We start from the raw sequence: 14,202 nt of genomic DNA, 5'->3' as shown, positions 1-14,202 counted from the left end.
CTCTTTGCTTTCTGTATATGTATGACAGTCTTGTCTTGATTTTCTGCAACAAGTGATGCTTGTAAAAGTTGTAATTTAAAATCTTATAAAAAATTTCTTAAAAAAGCAAATAATGTTAGGAATTATTAGGAAAAGAATGGCGGATAAAACAAACAATATAATACCTCTGTGTCACTCATGGTGCAACTGCACCTAGAGTACTGTGTGCGGTTCTGGTTGTCGCATCTCTAAAAAAGATATAGCAAAACCAGAAAGTACAGAGAAGGGTGACAACTAATAAAGGGGATGAACAACTCCCCTATGATTAAGGGTCTTCAGCTCAGAGAAGAGACAGCTGAAAGGAGATATGATAAAAGGTCTATAAAATCATGGTGGAATGCAATGTGAAAATGCAAAGCAGTTGCTTGCTCTTTCAAAAGAGACTAGGGGACACTCCATGAAGTTAAAAAAGTAGCACATTTAAAACAAATTGGAGAAAATATTTTTCACTCAACACACAATTAAGCTCTGGAATTCAATGCCAGAAGATGTGATAAAGACAGAGAAGCTGGGTTTAAAATAAGGTTTGGAAAAGTTCACAGAGGGAAAGTCCATAAACGTATTAACCAGGTAGACTTGGGGAAAGTAACTGCTTAGCCCTGGGCATAAGCAACACGGATTCTATCTACTATTTGGGATCCTGCCAGATACATGTGACCTGGGCTTGGCCACTGTTGGAAACAGAATTCTGGGTTTGGTGGATCCTTAGTCTGACCCAGTATGGTGGTTCTTATGTTTTTATAAAGAACAAAAACAATAACTTAACAGTAAAAGTACAAATTATCCTCCTCTTATCCATCATCACTTATCAGAAATGTAGTATGATCAATATGGGAGGGGAAGAGAGGCACTGAAGAACAGTTAAGAACTAATGGCTTCTTTAACTATTGAGTACTATGGGCTTTTTTTTTTTTTAAATATATACACCTGTGTATTCTTTAGAAATATGGTACAGAACATAATGGGTGCACTTTTCTATATTTAACACTAGAAAATTGAAGAGGGGAGAAGGAAAATGAATTACTGAAAGTACCATGAGCAAATATTTAGATAACAGTGAGGCTGGTATTGGTGGAGGGGGACACCCAAGGGTGAATCTCTTAACCATAAAACAAAGAGAAGGGAGCAGACTGTGATGCATGCAGATTTAAAGACCCGCAGATGTAGAGATAGATTCTGGTCTAAATATATATTCATTGCTGGAAATTACCTGCAATATTGTTTCAAAATTGAAAGTGAGCCCATTCCACAAAGTGAACTCGCCACTTGAAGCTCCAGTGACTAAACGCCGTCCCTCAGGAGTCCACTGCAAGAAAAATGTGGAAGAAATTGTAAAAAAAACTGCAACATCTGGGGGCTACCCCAGTGTATCTGAGAAATGATACCCATTCCACCCTCCCTTCACAACCATTAGGATCAAGAATTTCATGCAAAGAGATGCACATTCAGCTCACTAACATCATCTCCATCTTCCATTCAAAAGCAGCCATGAATATAATAAAATTCTAAGACTGAAATGAGGTTTTTCAACAGCAATTAGAGAATTAGAAAAATTAAGTTTTTCGAACAGCAATCAGAAAATTCTTGCAAGGTTTATGGTCTGCTCGTCAGGTTTTATTTCTGCCGGTGAGCAAACCCTCAAAATTGACAGCTTACACCTTACTCCGATACTCACTCGGACAACAAACACTGGACACTTCACTTTATTGGTAGATGTCCTAACAAACTTGGTTGTAACAGCATTCATTGGGTTATTCAGCATTCCAACAGGAGGAACAAGCTGCAAGAGAGAAAGAGAGCCTCAATAGGACAGATATACGTACTGGGAAATAGCAATTTTCTTACCACAATTTCCTTTTAACTACAACAGTCAGAAGCTACATTTTAAAGGGAAAAGTTTCACAAAGAATATACAAATGACATTAAGAGCTAAAGCACCCCTGTTTTGCCACAGCCCTCCTGTATCGTGGTTGGTCTGCTGCACACACACAGAGTATATGCAACAGGGTTAATCCTGGAGGAAGCATGAACTGCTAACAGAGATAGTTGGTAGTCACAAAAGTTGACAGAGAAAGTGTGAACAGCTGAGAGCGCTATTGTGACAGAAAAAAAATAGGTTCACAGTCTCAGCTCTGTGAAACTATTGTGGATACTTTGCATCCAGGAAATCAGTAATCATGGTCTTAATTGATCTTATCAGGACCCTTCAGCTGACTGAGAAAGGTGCAGTGTCAAGCAGACAAGTTAAAATGTATGAGTTAGTATTACTATGGAATCCTTTTCTAGAGGAACTGAAACAAATGACTGTGAAAATGGAAATGTAATAGCACAAATTGACAAACTAAAGAGCAACAAATAACCAGGACCAAATGGTATTGCACAATAGCATAGTAAATGACAGCAGATAAAGACTAAATAGTCCTTCCAGTCTGCCCAGCAAGATGCTCAGGGTTTTAACTGCTGCTCCATGCAGGTTACCCATATTCAGAAAAGTAAAGTTACTCCAGTGCTTTATTTCTATTCACTTGCCACTAGACATCCTCTGTGTTTATCCCATACCCTTCTGAATTGTCACTGTTTTTGTATTCCTCATCTCCTCTGGGGTCATTCCACGCATTCACCAGGTTTCTGTGAAAAAATATTTATGAACATTGTTCCCGGAGTCTACCACCCTGGAGTTTCATACCAAAACCCCTAGTTCAACCGCTTCTTTTCCATTAGAAAAGGTTTGCCTATTGTGTATTTTTAATACTTTTCAGATATTTAAAAGTCTGGATCATATCCCCCGTCTCTTCCCTACAGTATATATATTTTATTCCTCAAGTCTCCTCTCATAAGTCTTCTGGTGTAGACCCTGTACCATTCTGGTTGCCTCTCTAGACAGCTTCTCTCCTCTCCCTATCCATTTTAAGATATGGCATTCAGAACTGAACACAGTACTCTAGGTGAGGCCTCATCAGTGACTGTACAGGGGCATAATCGCTTCCTTTTTCCTAGTTATGTCTCACTATGCAGCCAAGCATCCCTCTAGCTCCAATTATCATTCTGTCACATTGCAATACTTTCAGATAATCAGACACCATCAGTTCAAGGTCTCACTCTCAGTTCATGCTCATCAGGCTCTCACACATCACAAAAAGCTCCTTTGAATTTATGCACCCCAAATGCATGACTGCACTTTTTGGCTTTGAATCTTAATTGACAAGCCTTCGACCACTCTTCCAAGCTTCTTTAGATCACTTCTCATTCACTCAACTACTTCAGGGGTGTTTACTCTGTTACAGTTCTGATTGTTGTAGTTAAAAGGAAAGTGATGGTAAGAAAATTATTTTCTACTGACAAAGTTAAGCAGCAGGTGGCAGCATAACAGCACAGTGTTCTACTTCAGTGTTTCTCAACCTTTTGTATGCCAGAGATCCACCAGCTACCTTCCTTAAATTATATGGACCAAGAGGGTGGGAGGATTTAATTTTTATTTTAGTCTTTCATGATGCTTCAAAACAAAATTCTTTCAGGTACCTTAGGATATACGCTCTCCTCCACCTGGTCTTTAATCTCATGGGTCAGTCCTGCAGCTGGTCTGTTCTTATATAAAGGTAACTAGCCAATTTCAGAAAATTATTTAAAAAAAAAAAAAAAAAAAAAAACCCACCTCTCCCTCTTCCCTTTCCCAGCCAGCCACCAGTTATTTTCTTCAGAAAAGAAAAATATGCCTCCCCTTCCCTACAGGCCCTGAAAAAAAAATCCCTCTTTCCTATCCAGTCATTTTTTCAAATGACCAATTGGAAGCTAAGAAATCCCTTTCTCTCTCTCACCCCTGCCAGCTAGTAATACTAATGCTACCATTATCCCCATGGACTTTTTTGTCAGCCCAGCTGAGACTGGTCCTGAGGCCCAATCTCTGGGAGGGCAGCAACTGCAATTGAAAATTAATGGGCCTGAATCAGTGTCTGCTCCGTTCTCAGGAGCCCCAGTGTCCCCCCTTCCCAGCTATTGTATGGGAGGCAGGGCCTGAAAATGAAGCAGACTCATCTCATGCAGGCTCCTTAACATTCAGCTGCAGGTGCTCCCCTCCCAGAGATGGGGAGGGGCCTCAGGACTGACCCCCATATGGGGAGAAAAAAAAAAGGGTCCACAGGGCAGGAGAAGTGTGTTAGGAAAGGATTACTGGCTGTGGTGCAGGCTGCAGTGTTGTGTATGCAGCTGCAGTGTAAGTCTTGCTTCTTCATCCTTCTGCAATCTACCAATCCATGGAGTAACAATGAAATGCTGCCAAGGACCAATGGCTGAAAAACACTCTTCTACAGCACTAGTAGCTGGAGCCAAAGGGTTAATCCTGGAGGCAGAATGAGCTGCTAATATCAATCTGTGAGGTATAGAGATAGTTGAAAGTTACAGATATAATCTTCCTCTGGTAACCACAGGGCTGCCTCAGATCTTGCAACCCACTGGCAGACATGCCATTAATTTTCCCACCACTGAGCAAGGCTAATAAGCCCATAGTTAGCAACCTCTCTGTTACCACCTTTGTAAAGAGGGACCACAGCTGCTCTTCCTGCAGTACCACTCTCCTTCCTAAGGATCTATTTAACAGCTCCTTTAACAGAATCTTAACTCCCACAGTATCCTAACATGCAGCTCATCTGAATCCCATGGCTTTGTCCACTTTTAGTTTTGCCAGCTCCACACAATCACTTGGTACCCACCCCACTCATGTATATAGATATATGTATAACCTTTACCAACCAGAAATTGTCCTTCTCCAGGGTTTGCTTGAGTGTCATTCACTCAAGCTTTTTTTTAAATTTATTTTAGCATTTTTGCTCTTTGTTCATCTCTCTCCCCACATTGCTCGTTACCTTTCAATATTACAGTTCCACCTCTACCCTTCCTCCTCTCACATATCTGAAAAATGTTTCATGTTATTATCAATTTCTTTCTACTCTTGATTTTGCCATCCTGATTTTTTCCTTGCTTCTTTCAACTGTAGTAGATATTCTCTCTTGTGTTCCTCTTTTTGAGATCCTTTGCATTTTTTAAATGCTGACTTTTTTACCTTTATTTTTTCGGCCACCTCTTTGGTAAACCATATTGGTTTTTTCTTCTTACTTTTACTTTCTTTACAAAAAGATATTATATCTCCTTTTAATTTAGCCCACTGTTCTTCCACTTCACCTAACTCTTCCCAGCCTGTCAACTCCTCCTCAAGGTACAGCCCCATTTTAGCAGAGAGAGTATTTTTGAAATCCAAGAGTTTCATGTGAAACTCTACATCTTGGCCTTTATATCAAACCATGCCATCTGATGATCACTGGTGCTCAGGAAGGCTCCTAGCTAGACAACAAAGTTACTTACCTGTAACAGGTGTTCTCTGAGGACAGTAGGATGTTAATCCTCACTCATGGGAGACAACATCAGAAGGAGCCACGATGCGGAAAATGTATGTCAACGTTTCTAGCACTTTGACTAGGCACTCTATACCACACACCGACGCGGGATCCCTCTTCAGTCTCATAACAGAATTACGATTAAAATAAAAAAATAGGAGAAACCCAACTCCGTGGTGTGGTGGTGTAGTTTGAGGACAAGCATCCTGCTGTCCTCGAACACCTTACAGGTAAGCAACTCGGCTTTTTCTGAGGACAAGCAGGATGGTAATCCTCACACAGGGGTGAATCCCTAGCTACAAGGCTGCTCCCCATTACAAAAAAGGGGACCATTGGCACCTAACCAAGTACCAACAGGCACAACACCGGCGCTGTTGGTAATAGGGGGGAGACAGTCTGAACCCAAACAATGGGCCCTAGGTTGAGAGTTGGGTTCTACACCTCAACCAGGTTCCGAAGGACAGACTGGTCAAACCTTCTGTCACACTGGCCATGCCTATCCAGGCAGTAATGGGATGTGAATTTATAGAGAGAAATCGACTTCGCAGCCTTGCAGATCTGCTCCATGGGAACTGCTTGCAAGTGGGCCACCGATGATGCCATGGCTCTCACGGAATGGGCCTTGACATGGCCCCCAATATGCAGTCCCGCCTGGACATAACAGAAGGAGATGCAATCTGCTAGCCAACTGGATATTGTCTGTTTGGCAACAGCAATGCCCATCTTACAAAATAAACAAAAAGTTAGATGGACTGTCTATCGGCTTCTGTCCACTCCAGACAGAAGGCTAAGGCTCACTTGCAGTCCAAATTGTGTGGTGCTTGTTCGCCTTGGTGCAAATGAGGCCTGGGAAATAATATTGGCCGGACAATTGACTAGTTAAGATGGCAATCCGTCTCCCCTTAGGCAGGAACTTAGGGTGCATACGCAAGTCACTAAGGCCTGGAGCTCACTGACCTTGCACACTGAAGTGACTGCCACCAAAAATATGACCTTCCAGGTCAGGTACGTCAAGTCACAGGTGCACAGTGGCTCAAAAGGAGCTTTCATCAGCTAACACCACACTGAGCTTCCAAGACACAGCAGGAGGCCTTAGGGAAGGCTTCAATTGAAACAAGCCCCATATGAAATATACTATAGGCTGTACAGAGATGGGCGTACCATCTACACCATGGTGGTATGCACCAATTGCACTCAGACAGATGTAGAATGTACTCCGTTAGTTTTCAAGCCAGCCTCAGACAGATGTAGAATGTAATCAAGCAGTTTTTGTGGGGGGCAGGAGAACAGACCTAGGGCCTTCTGCTCACACCACACAGAAAACCTCCTCTACTTCAACCCATAAGTCTTTGTAGTGGAAGGTTTTCTAGAAGCCACCAGGACCCAAGACATATCTTCTGAAAGATCAAGTGGATGCAGAATTGACCTCTCAATATCTAGGCTGTAAGCAACAGGGCCTAGAAGTTGGGATGCTGCAGCCTGCCCTGATCTTGCATGGTGAGATATGGGGGAAGTCCCTAGACTGATCGGATCCCGGATGGACAATTCCTGCAGGAGTAGAAACCACCTGTCTCGGCCAACGAGGGGCTATGAGGATCTTAGTTCCTCTATTTTTGTAAAGCTTCAAGAGAGTCTTCGCCATTAAGGGAATCAGAGGATACGCATACAGAAGACCCTTGTCTCAATGACGGCAAGGGCATCCAAGGCTAGTTTGCCGTCTGACCTGTACAGGGAGCAGAACAGTGGCACCTTTCTGTTACAGGTGGACACAAACAGATCTATTCTAGGCTCCCCTAGAGACAGAATATCCGATTAGCTACCCCCTGGGTCTAGGGCCACTTGTGGGATCTGAAGGCTCGACTCAGCCTGTCCACTACCACGTTCATCATCACAGCCAGGAGTATGGCCCTGAGCACCATCCAGTGGGACAGGGTCCACGACCAGATCTGGACCACTTCCCGACACAGGAAATACGATCCCATGCCTCCCTGCTTATTGACATAACCACATGGCTACCTTGCTGTCGGTCTGGATCAGGACAACCTTTTGGACAGCCAATCGCTGAAAGCCCACAGAATGTAGAGTGTACCTGATCACCCGAAGCTCCAGGAAGTTGATTTGACAAGAACGTTCCTGAGCAGACCAAAGACCCTGGGTACCGAGCCCATCTATATGAGCTCCCCCACCCTAGGGTAGATGCATCCATGGTTAGGACAATTTGAATGAGGAGAGTCTGAAACGAGATCCCCTATTCCAGACTGGAAAGCACACACCACCAGGACAAGTCCCAGAGAGATAGGGTGACTCGGATGCAATCCTGGAGGCTCTGCATAGCTTCAAGATGTCCCACGAGAACTGGCTCATGTAGAGCTGGTAAGCAGCGATGCGGGCAATAAGCATGACGTCTTGGTATATGTTCCTCCCAAGAGAATCCTTCTTCGGGGTAGCTGAAGAATGGTTCCGAGAGTACTTGGCCCTCTTGAGAGCAGATTCGACCACCAACTGGCGAGGTGGCTGATGCTTATCGAATCTAGAAGTCGTCTGGACAAGGTAGACCCCATCCGCCTCTTGTTAACGGGAGGCACTGTGAGAGGGGTGTTCCCATATCCTCAGTAGCAACTGCTTAAGGATCTCAATACCGGGACTGCCACAATCTCCTTAGGAGGCTCCACAAACCGGAGGATCTCAAGTATTTTGTGCCTGGCATCCTCTTCTGTTAAAAACTGAAATGGGATGGCCTTTGCCATCACTCTCACAAACCCTGTGAAGGTAAAGTCCTCAGGCAGGGACTTCCTTCGTTCATCTGAAGGTGAAGGGTCTAATGGGAGACCATCAGATTCCTCTGAGGACTCCACTGGATCATCCCCCCAGGGGTCATAGGGACCATCATCCTCACTGTATGCTACAGGGGATGGGGCGCTAGGTGCTCGGCCATCGACCAGAGGTGCAGGCACTGGTAGAAATGGATTGGGGGGGGGGTGGTTACAGGCCTCGGCGTCTCTGCTGGCCTCGGTGGAGCTTCCTCCTCCTTGGAGGAACCAGCAACAACTACCGTATCGATAGGGGGAGGCCTTGGTGCCTTGTTGGGCACCAATGCTGTCCCAGGAACTGGTGCCAGCTGTGTAAATAACGCACCAATGAGCACGTTAGCTTCTCTAAAGGTACAAGGACAGGCGGCCTCGGGTCCAGTGCCGCCAGTGCCATAGGAGCAAATCCCTGCAGTGCTTGCTCCACTGCCAGCTAGACTTGGTGCTCTGGCTTCTCCTCAAACGCTGATGCCAACACCAGCTGGGAAGAATGAGAGGTGGCCAGATCTTCCTCGAACCCTCAAGGGGGATTAGAGACTGGCACCAGAACCCCCAGTAGACCCCCGGCACAGAGAGGATGGGCTCTCCTTGCCATGGGGTCGCTTCGGGGTCATCATTAGAAAAGACAGTGCATTCCCAGCGCATGGCACCATTCATCGACAGGGACCACTGCTGATGCTTCTTAGGCTTCCCTCGATGCTCGGCCTGGTCTTTCCCCGGTGCCAAGGTCGAAGACAACGAACCTGGCATCATCCCAGAGATCAACAACAGTCTGTCTCGGAGCTCCTATCCAGTGACGGTATCGACGGAACAGACGGTCCAACCAATGTCGATGGCGTGGAATTCATCAATGCGGCTCCAAGGTCCCTGAATGCCAATGCTGATTTGTATGGTTGTATGGCTCAGACTTCCTCGACCCAAAGAGCTGATTCCATCTTGTCGAGTCAAAGTCAATGTCCCTTCGGGGTCATCTGGGCACATAAGCAGACAGCCCGGACATTATGCGATGCCTCCAGGCAGAGGATACATACCTCATGAGGATCAGTGATAGACATGGTCCTCAGGCACCGGGCGTTCAGTGAAAACCGGACGTGGACATGACAGGGCGAAACAAAAGGTCTGCGAAGTCAAAAGCGATGGCAGACATTGATGGCCAGTGGGCACAGAGGGCAATGCTACCATGCGGAGAAATAGACTGTGAAAGGAAACTTACCCGAAAAGCTAAAAGCCCTGACTAGATACACTACGGGAAGGCACCAAGAGGGACCCAGCAACAGAATCGAAGGGAAAAAAAACACGAAAACAGAGCAAAACAGTTTTTCACAAGGCTAAACAGCCAAAGTGAGCTCAATCACACCGCGAGGCTTACAGCTCCATGGAAAAGAAAAGACTGAAGAGGGAGTCCGTGTGGATGTGTGGTATAGGGCAATTCAGTGTGCTTAGTCAAAGTTTTTAGAAACTGACATACGTTTTCCGAATCAGGGCTTCATCTGATGATGTCACCCATGTGTGAGGACTACCATCCTGCTTGTCCTTGGAAAAATACTGTCTCCATCTGTGAGTACCAAGTTCAGTATTGCCTCTCCCCTCCTGGGTTCCATCATTTGTTTGAGCAGAGTTCCTTGAAAGGCATCCATGTCTTTACTACTTGCCAATTGCGCAGGTGGGATACCATCAGTCCACATCTAGCACGTTAAAATTACCAACACACACCACCACCTTCTTTATTCCCATCTCTTAGATTTCCTCAGCCAGGTCTGTCTAATTCTTACATCTGAGATGGAAGTCTGCAAACCACACCTATATTTATGGATGTGCTTGCCTCTTCCTGAGATGGCACAGAATGCTCCCTCCCTTCCCCCCCACTTCCCATGCTTTTCAGTTGCTTTGATTTTTTGAACAGAGGGCTACTCCTCCCCATTTTCTGTCACCTCTTATCTTTTCAAAACAGTTTATAGTCTGATGTGACCATATCCCATTCATGAATCTCACTGAATTACGTTTTTGTAATAGCAACAATGTTTAAGTCCACCTCCATTAAGGCTTGCAAATCTGGAATTTTATTGCCTAGACTATAAGCATTTGTGCTCATAGCTTTTCCAGCTTCAATCAGTGGATTTCGATTTTATTTTCCCCACCGTCTGCATTTGTTTGTCGGTGATGACATCCCAATTCCATCAACTTCCAATTTAAACAGATATCGACATATACTCTGAATTTTTCACTTAGTATCCTTCTGGTCATTTTTAGCATATAAACTGTTCCACACATGGCCCTAGCCCCTAATCTATCTAAAATAATCTTTACACCAGGTTTTGAGCCACATACTTTAGTCATCTATGTTTCAATAAATATTTGACTACTTGGAATTAATGTTTCTCTGCTATTTAGTTGATTGTTTGAAACTTATTTTTGGACTTTTTCTACCTTGTCACAACACACCTTGCTGGGTTGATTAATAGTCTTTCCTTTCCCATCAACACTTAACATTTCTGAAAAGGCTATGGTCATAATGTGTCTAACCCCCTCCTAATTCTGAAAAATCCCTCTGTACTGCAGAGATGTTGGGGACCAATGAGCTGACTTGAAACAAGTGGATATCATTAGGTTTAGAGGCCTTACTTTCTTCTCTGAATATACCAACAATCTTATTAGCATTTTACTCCTGGGGGAATTCTGCATATAAAATTTTAAAATTCTGTGCACAAAAATTTAAATTTCTGCAAAATTCTGCATCAAAATTCTGGTCAAAATACATCAATCTTAAAGTAGTTAATTTAAAATGTTATACAGAAAAATTATTTAAAGATGCATTTTAAATATTCTGAGCAGAATTCCCCTAGAAGTACACTGTAAGAGTGTCCCTTCTACCCTCGCTCCCTACTCCCTTGGCCAGACCCCAACTCCTCTGCTCTCCACTAGCTCTCCTCTCCCCCTCCAGGCTCAACCCTTTCCACTATCTCCAATCCCTAGCCCTCTACTCCTAGAGTGTGACCTCTTTCATACAGCCCTTCAGACTCTGTCCTCCTCACACATACTCACATGCTCCCTCCCTCTCGTGCGCGCATACCCCCTCAACACAGGCTCCCTCTCTCATGCACACACACCCTCCCTCAACACAGGCTCCCTCTCTCGTGCACACCCCCCCCCTCAGTACAGGCTCCTCTCGTGCACACACACCCTCAACACAGGCACCCTCTCGCGCACAAACATAAACCCTCACAAACCCTCTCTCATGACATGCACACCTTATCACACACACTGGCTCTCTTGCATGCTCATTCAGGGTCTCTCTGACTTCTTCAGCTGGAAGAGGGATGGGCTCCACCTGCAGCTTCCCCAGGCCTCTCTCCTCCGGGTCTTTGACTACAGGCAGGATGGGCTCCACCCGTGGACCCACCAGGGGTAATCCGGCCACATGCAGGATGGGTTCCACTTGCACTCCTCCAGGCCTCTCTTCAAGTTCTATGCAAAATATGAAAATTCTGCACAGGAAGGGAATTCTGTGCTGCAAAGGTGTGCAAAATTCATCCAGGAGTAGCATTTCTGTTGGTTGAAGATCCTGGGAGGCACTTAACTTGTGTGATTCTCAATATGTGTTCCCAAGTTAATGCCTTTGATAAGAGTCATTCAGCAAAAAAGTTTCCTACTTTGAAGTTCTTTGAAAAGTACTTAGGTGTTTCTGTCTGCACTGAATGTCTTCTTTCGTTTCACATGCCACATCAGTATCCATTTCTGGAGTACCTTCATTTTCCAAATGCAGAAAAGACATTTTGTATGGGTATCATTTGGGAGCAATAAGGGGAGTACCTTAAGGAGGTATTGGCTGGATGGGATAAGTTAGCAGAAGTAGAAGAGCAGTGGTCAAAACTAAAATGAGATATTGTAAGGGCAACAAACCTTTTTGTTAGAAATGTAAATAAAGGTAAAAGGAAAGAGGCCACTGTGGTTTTCTAAGTCATGGCTGAAAAGGTAAGGGAAAAAAAGGTTAGCATGCATAAATTACACAAGATCACTTATAAAGAAAGACAGACAATATCTGGAAAAACTAAGAAGTTGGGGAAAAGAAATCAAGAGCAAAGATGCAAATGGAATTAAAAATAGCCACTATGGTAAAAAAGGGGGACAAGACTTAAGATATGTTAGTAAGGGAGGAAGCTGCAAGGTGAGGGACCTGTACCAGCAGTGAATGACGCCAGCAATAACCAATCAGCTCCTCAGGAGGGCTCAACTGTGCCGGGGACTTCTTTAAATTGAGGCACGCAGCAGCGCGCAACCAAAGCTGCACGACAAAGCTGCGCGCCCCTTCGAGCATTTCCTCCTGCTGTGAGTACATTCAACCTTCTAAAATGTTTTTCGATGGGAAAGAAGAGAAAGTGTGGGATCAGGCCCCTTCCATCTGGGACTGTTTCCTTTTCCATCCTTAATCTACCACAGATTTCGTTTTGTTTCTGGCCATAAAGGAATAAAGAGGCCATGAAGAGGGCTTGGAGATTCTTCTCCCTCCGCCCAAAATGAGACATTTGTATCTTAGTCCACCAGCTCGACAAGTTCCTCAGCCAAGAATGGATATTTCAACAGGATCTTTGGTTGTGGAGATAATGATCCAAAGTGTTCATGTGTCTACACCCACAGGTGGAGAACAACCTGTAGCTGAGGCAGCATCGGGATTGGTGAAAACGTCTACTCCAAAAACCCTTACAAATATCTGTTTCTCCTCCTGTTACACCACCTTTGATTACTCTTGAAACCTTATGAACAGCAATGTAGGATTACATAACTAGAATAGAAAATGTTTTGTCTTCAGTTAATGATCTCCCTAGAACTGTTGCCTCTCATTCTCAAAAACATACAGATTGTGAAAAGAAGATTCAAGAATTGTCAGGGTATATTAAGGAGGTTTGGGAGAATAATATGGTTTTAGTTAAGGATAAGGAGTATTCCCATCATAGAATGGAAAATTATGAGAATGCTAGAAGACAATTTGAGATTCATTAGCTTTCTGCAATCTTCCTTAATTTCTCCTTAGAATAGTTTAAAAAATATTATTCTGAAGTATTACAGATTCCAGCTGAGGCTTTTCCTCCTTTAACTAAGTTGTATTATCTTCCTACCATATTAGATTCTTAAATGGAGAATGTGGTGAGGGTGGACCACCAATCTGGAGAATTAGATGTGTCAGATTTTCTGCAAGATTCCAGTGTAGACTCCAGAGCAACACTCTTGGTAGTCTATGTTCTGGAATCGGATAGCAAATGTGTCCAACACATTTTTTCGTACACAAAATAAGATCTTTTTGGGCCACAGATTTTCCAGATGTTTCAAGAGTAACAGCACAAAAGGAATTTTTTTTTAAACTTTTAAAGAGAGGGTGATTGCTTTAGGTTATAGTTTTATATTAAGATTTCCTTGCAAAATGTTTACTTTAGGGTAAAAAAAATGTTATTACTGGACTTAACAGCTTGAAATATTTCTTCGAAAGTTCCTCCAAATTCTGTTCATGTTTCCAGGGACTCTTGAACTCCAGGAATCTGAGTAAAGTTTGACCATGTCTATATTTAGAATGATATATTAGCCTCAATCTTCCTCCCCCAGTGGAGGTTTAATGTAATATTTCCTATTATCTCAAGATATGTTTAGCATTTTTCTGATAATTTTTCTGTTTTTCTTGTGTCAAGTTTTTCTTGCTGTTTAATATTGAAAAATTCAATAAAGGGATATTTTTAAAAAGTGATCAGAGGAAATGCAAAAATGGGACTGTATAACTCAAAAGGTAAAGGAAGAGAATATGTAGCGGATGAGGAGAAAGCAGACGCGCTTAAATATTCTGTTCAGTGTTCACTGAGGAAGGACCATCGAAAACTGCCACAAAAAGGAACAGACATGAGACCTCAATTTTCAGAAGATGTTTGTGCAAGGCACTAACAAAACTAAAAATAGATAAGATAATGGGGCTTGATGAGATACAT

The 14,202-nt window shown here is 43.6% G+C and overlaps 1 protein-coding gene across 6 annotated transcripts in view; it reads right to left on the bottom strand.

The window, feature by feature from the left end:
- WDR33 (WD repeat domain 33) overlaps positions 1-14,202 on the bottom strand; it is a 414,563-nt gene that overhangs the window by 268,562 nt on the left and 131,799 nt on the right. For 5 of the 6 annotated variants that reach the window (XM_029615296.1, XM_029615295.1, XM_029615298.1 and 2 more), the window contains exons 4-5: positions 1,715-1,819; positions 1,250-1,345 (exon numbers count right to left, since the gene is read on the bottom strand). In XM_029615296.1, coding sequence (XP_029471156.1) covers positions 1,250-1,345; positions 1,715-1,819 — 201 coding nt within the window. Of the gene's footprint in view, positions 1-1,249; positions 1,346-1,714; positions 1,820-14,202 lie in introns of those variants that run through there. The other variant, XM_029615297.1, reaches the window with a different exon arrangement.

This window comes from Rhinatrema bivittatum, chromosome 9 (genome assembly GCF_901001135.1).
Source record: "Rhinatrema bivittatum chromosome 9, aRhiBiv1.1, whole genome shotgun sequence".
NCBI classification, from domain to species: domain Eukaryota; kingdom Metazoa; phylum Chordata; class Amphibia; order Gymnophiona; family Rhinatrematidae; genus Rhinatrema; species Rhinatrema bivittatum.
This window is presented reverse-complemented; position numbering and strand designations above follow the sequence as displayed.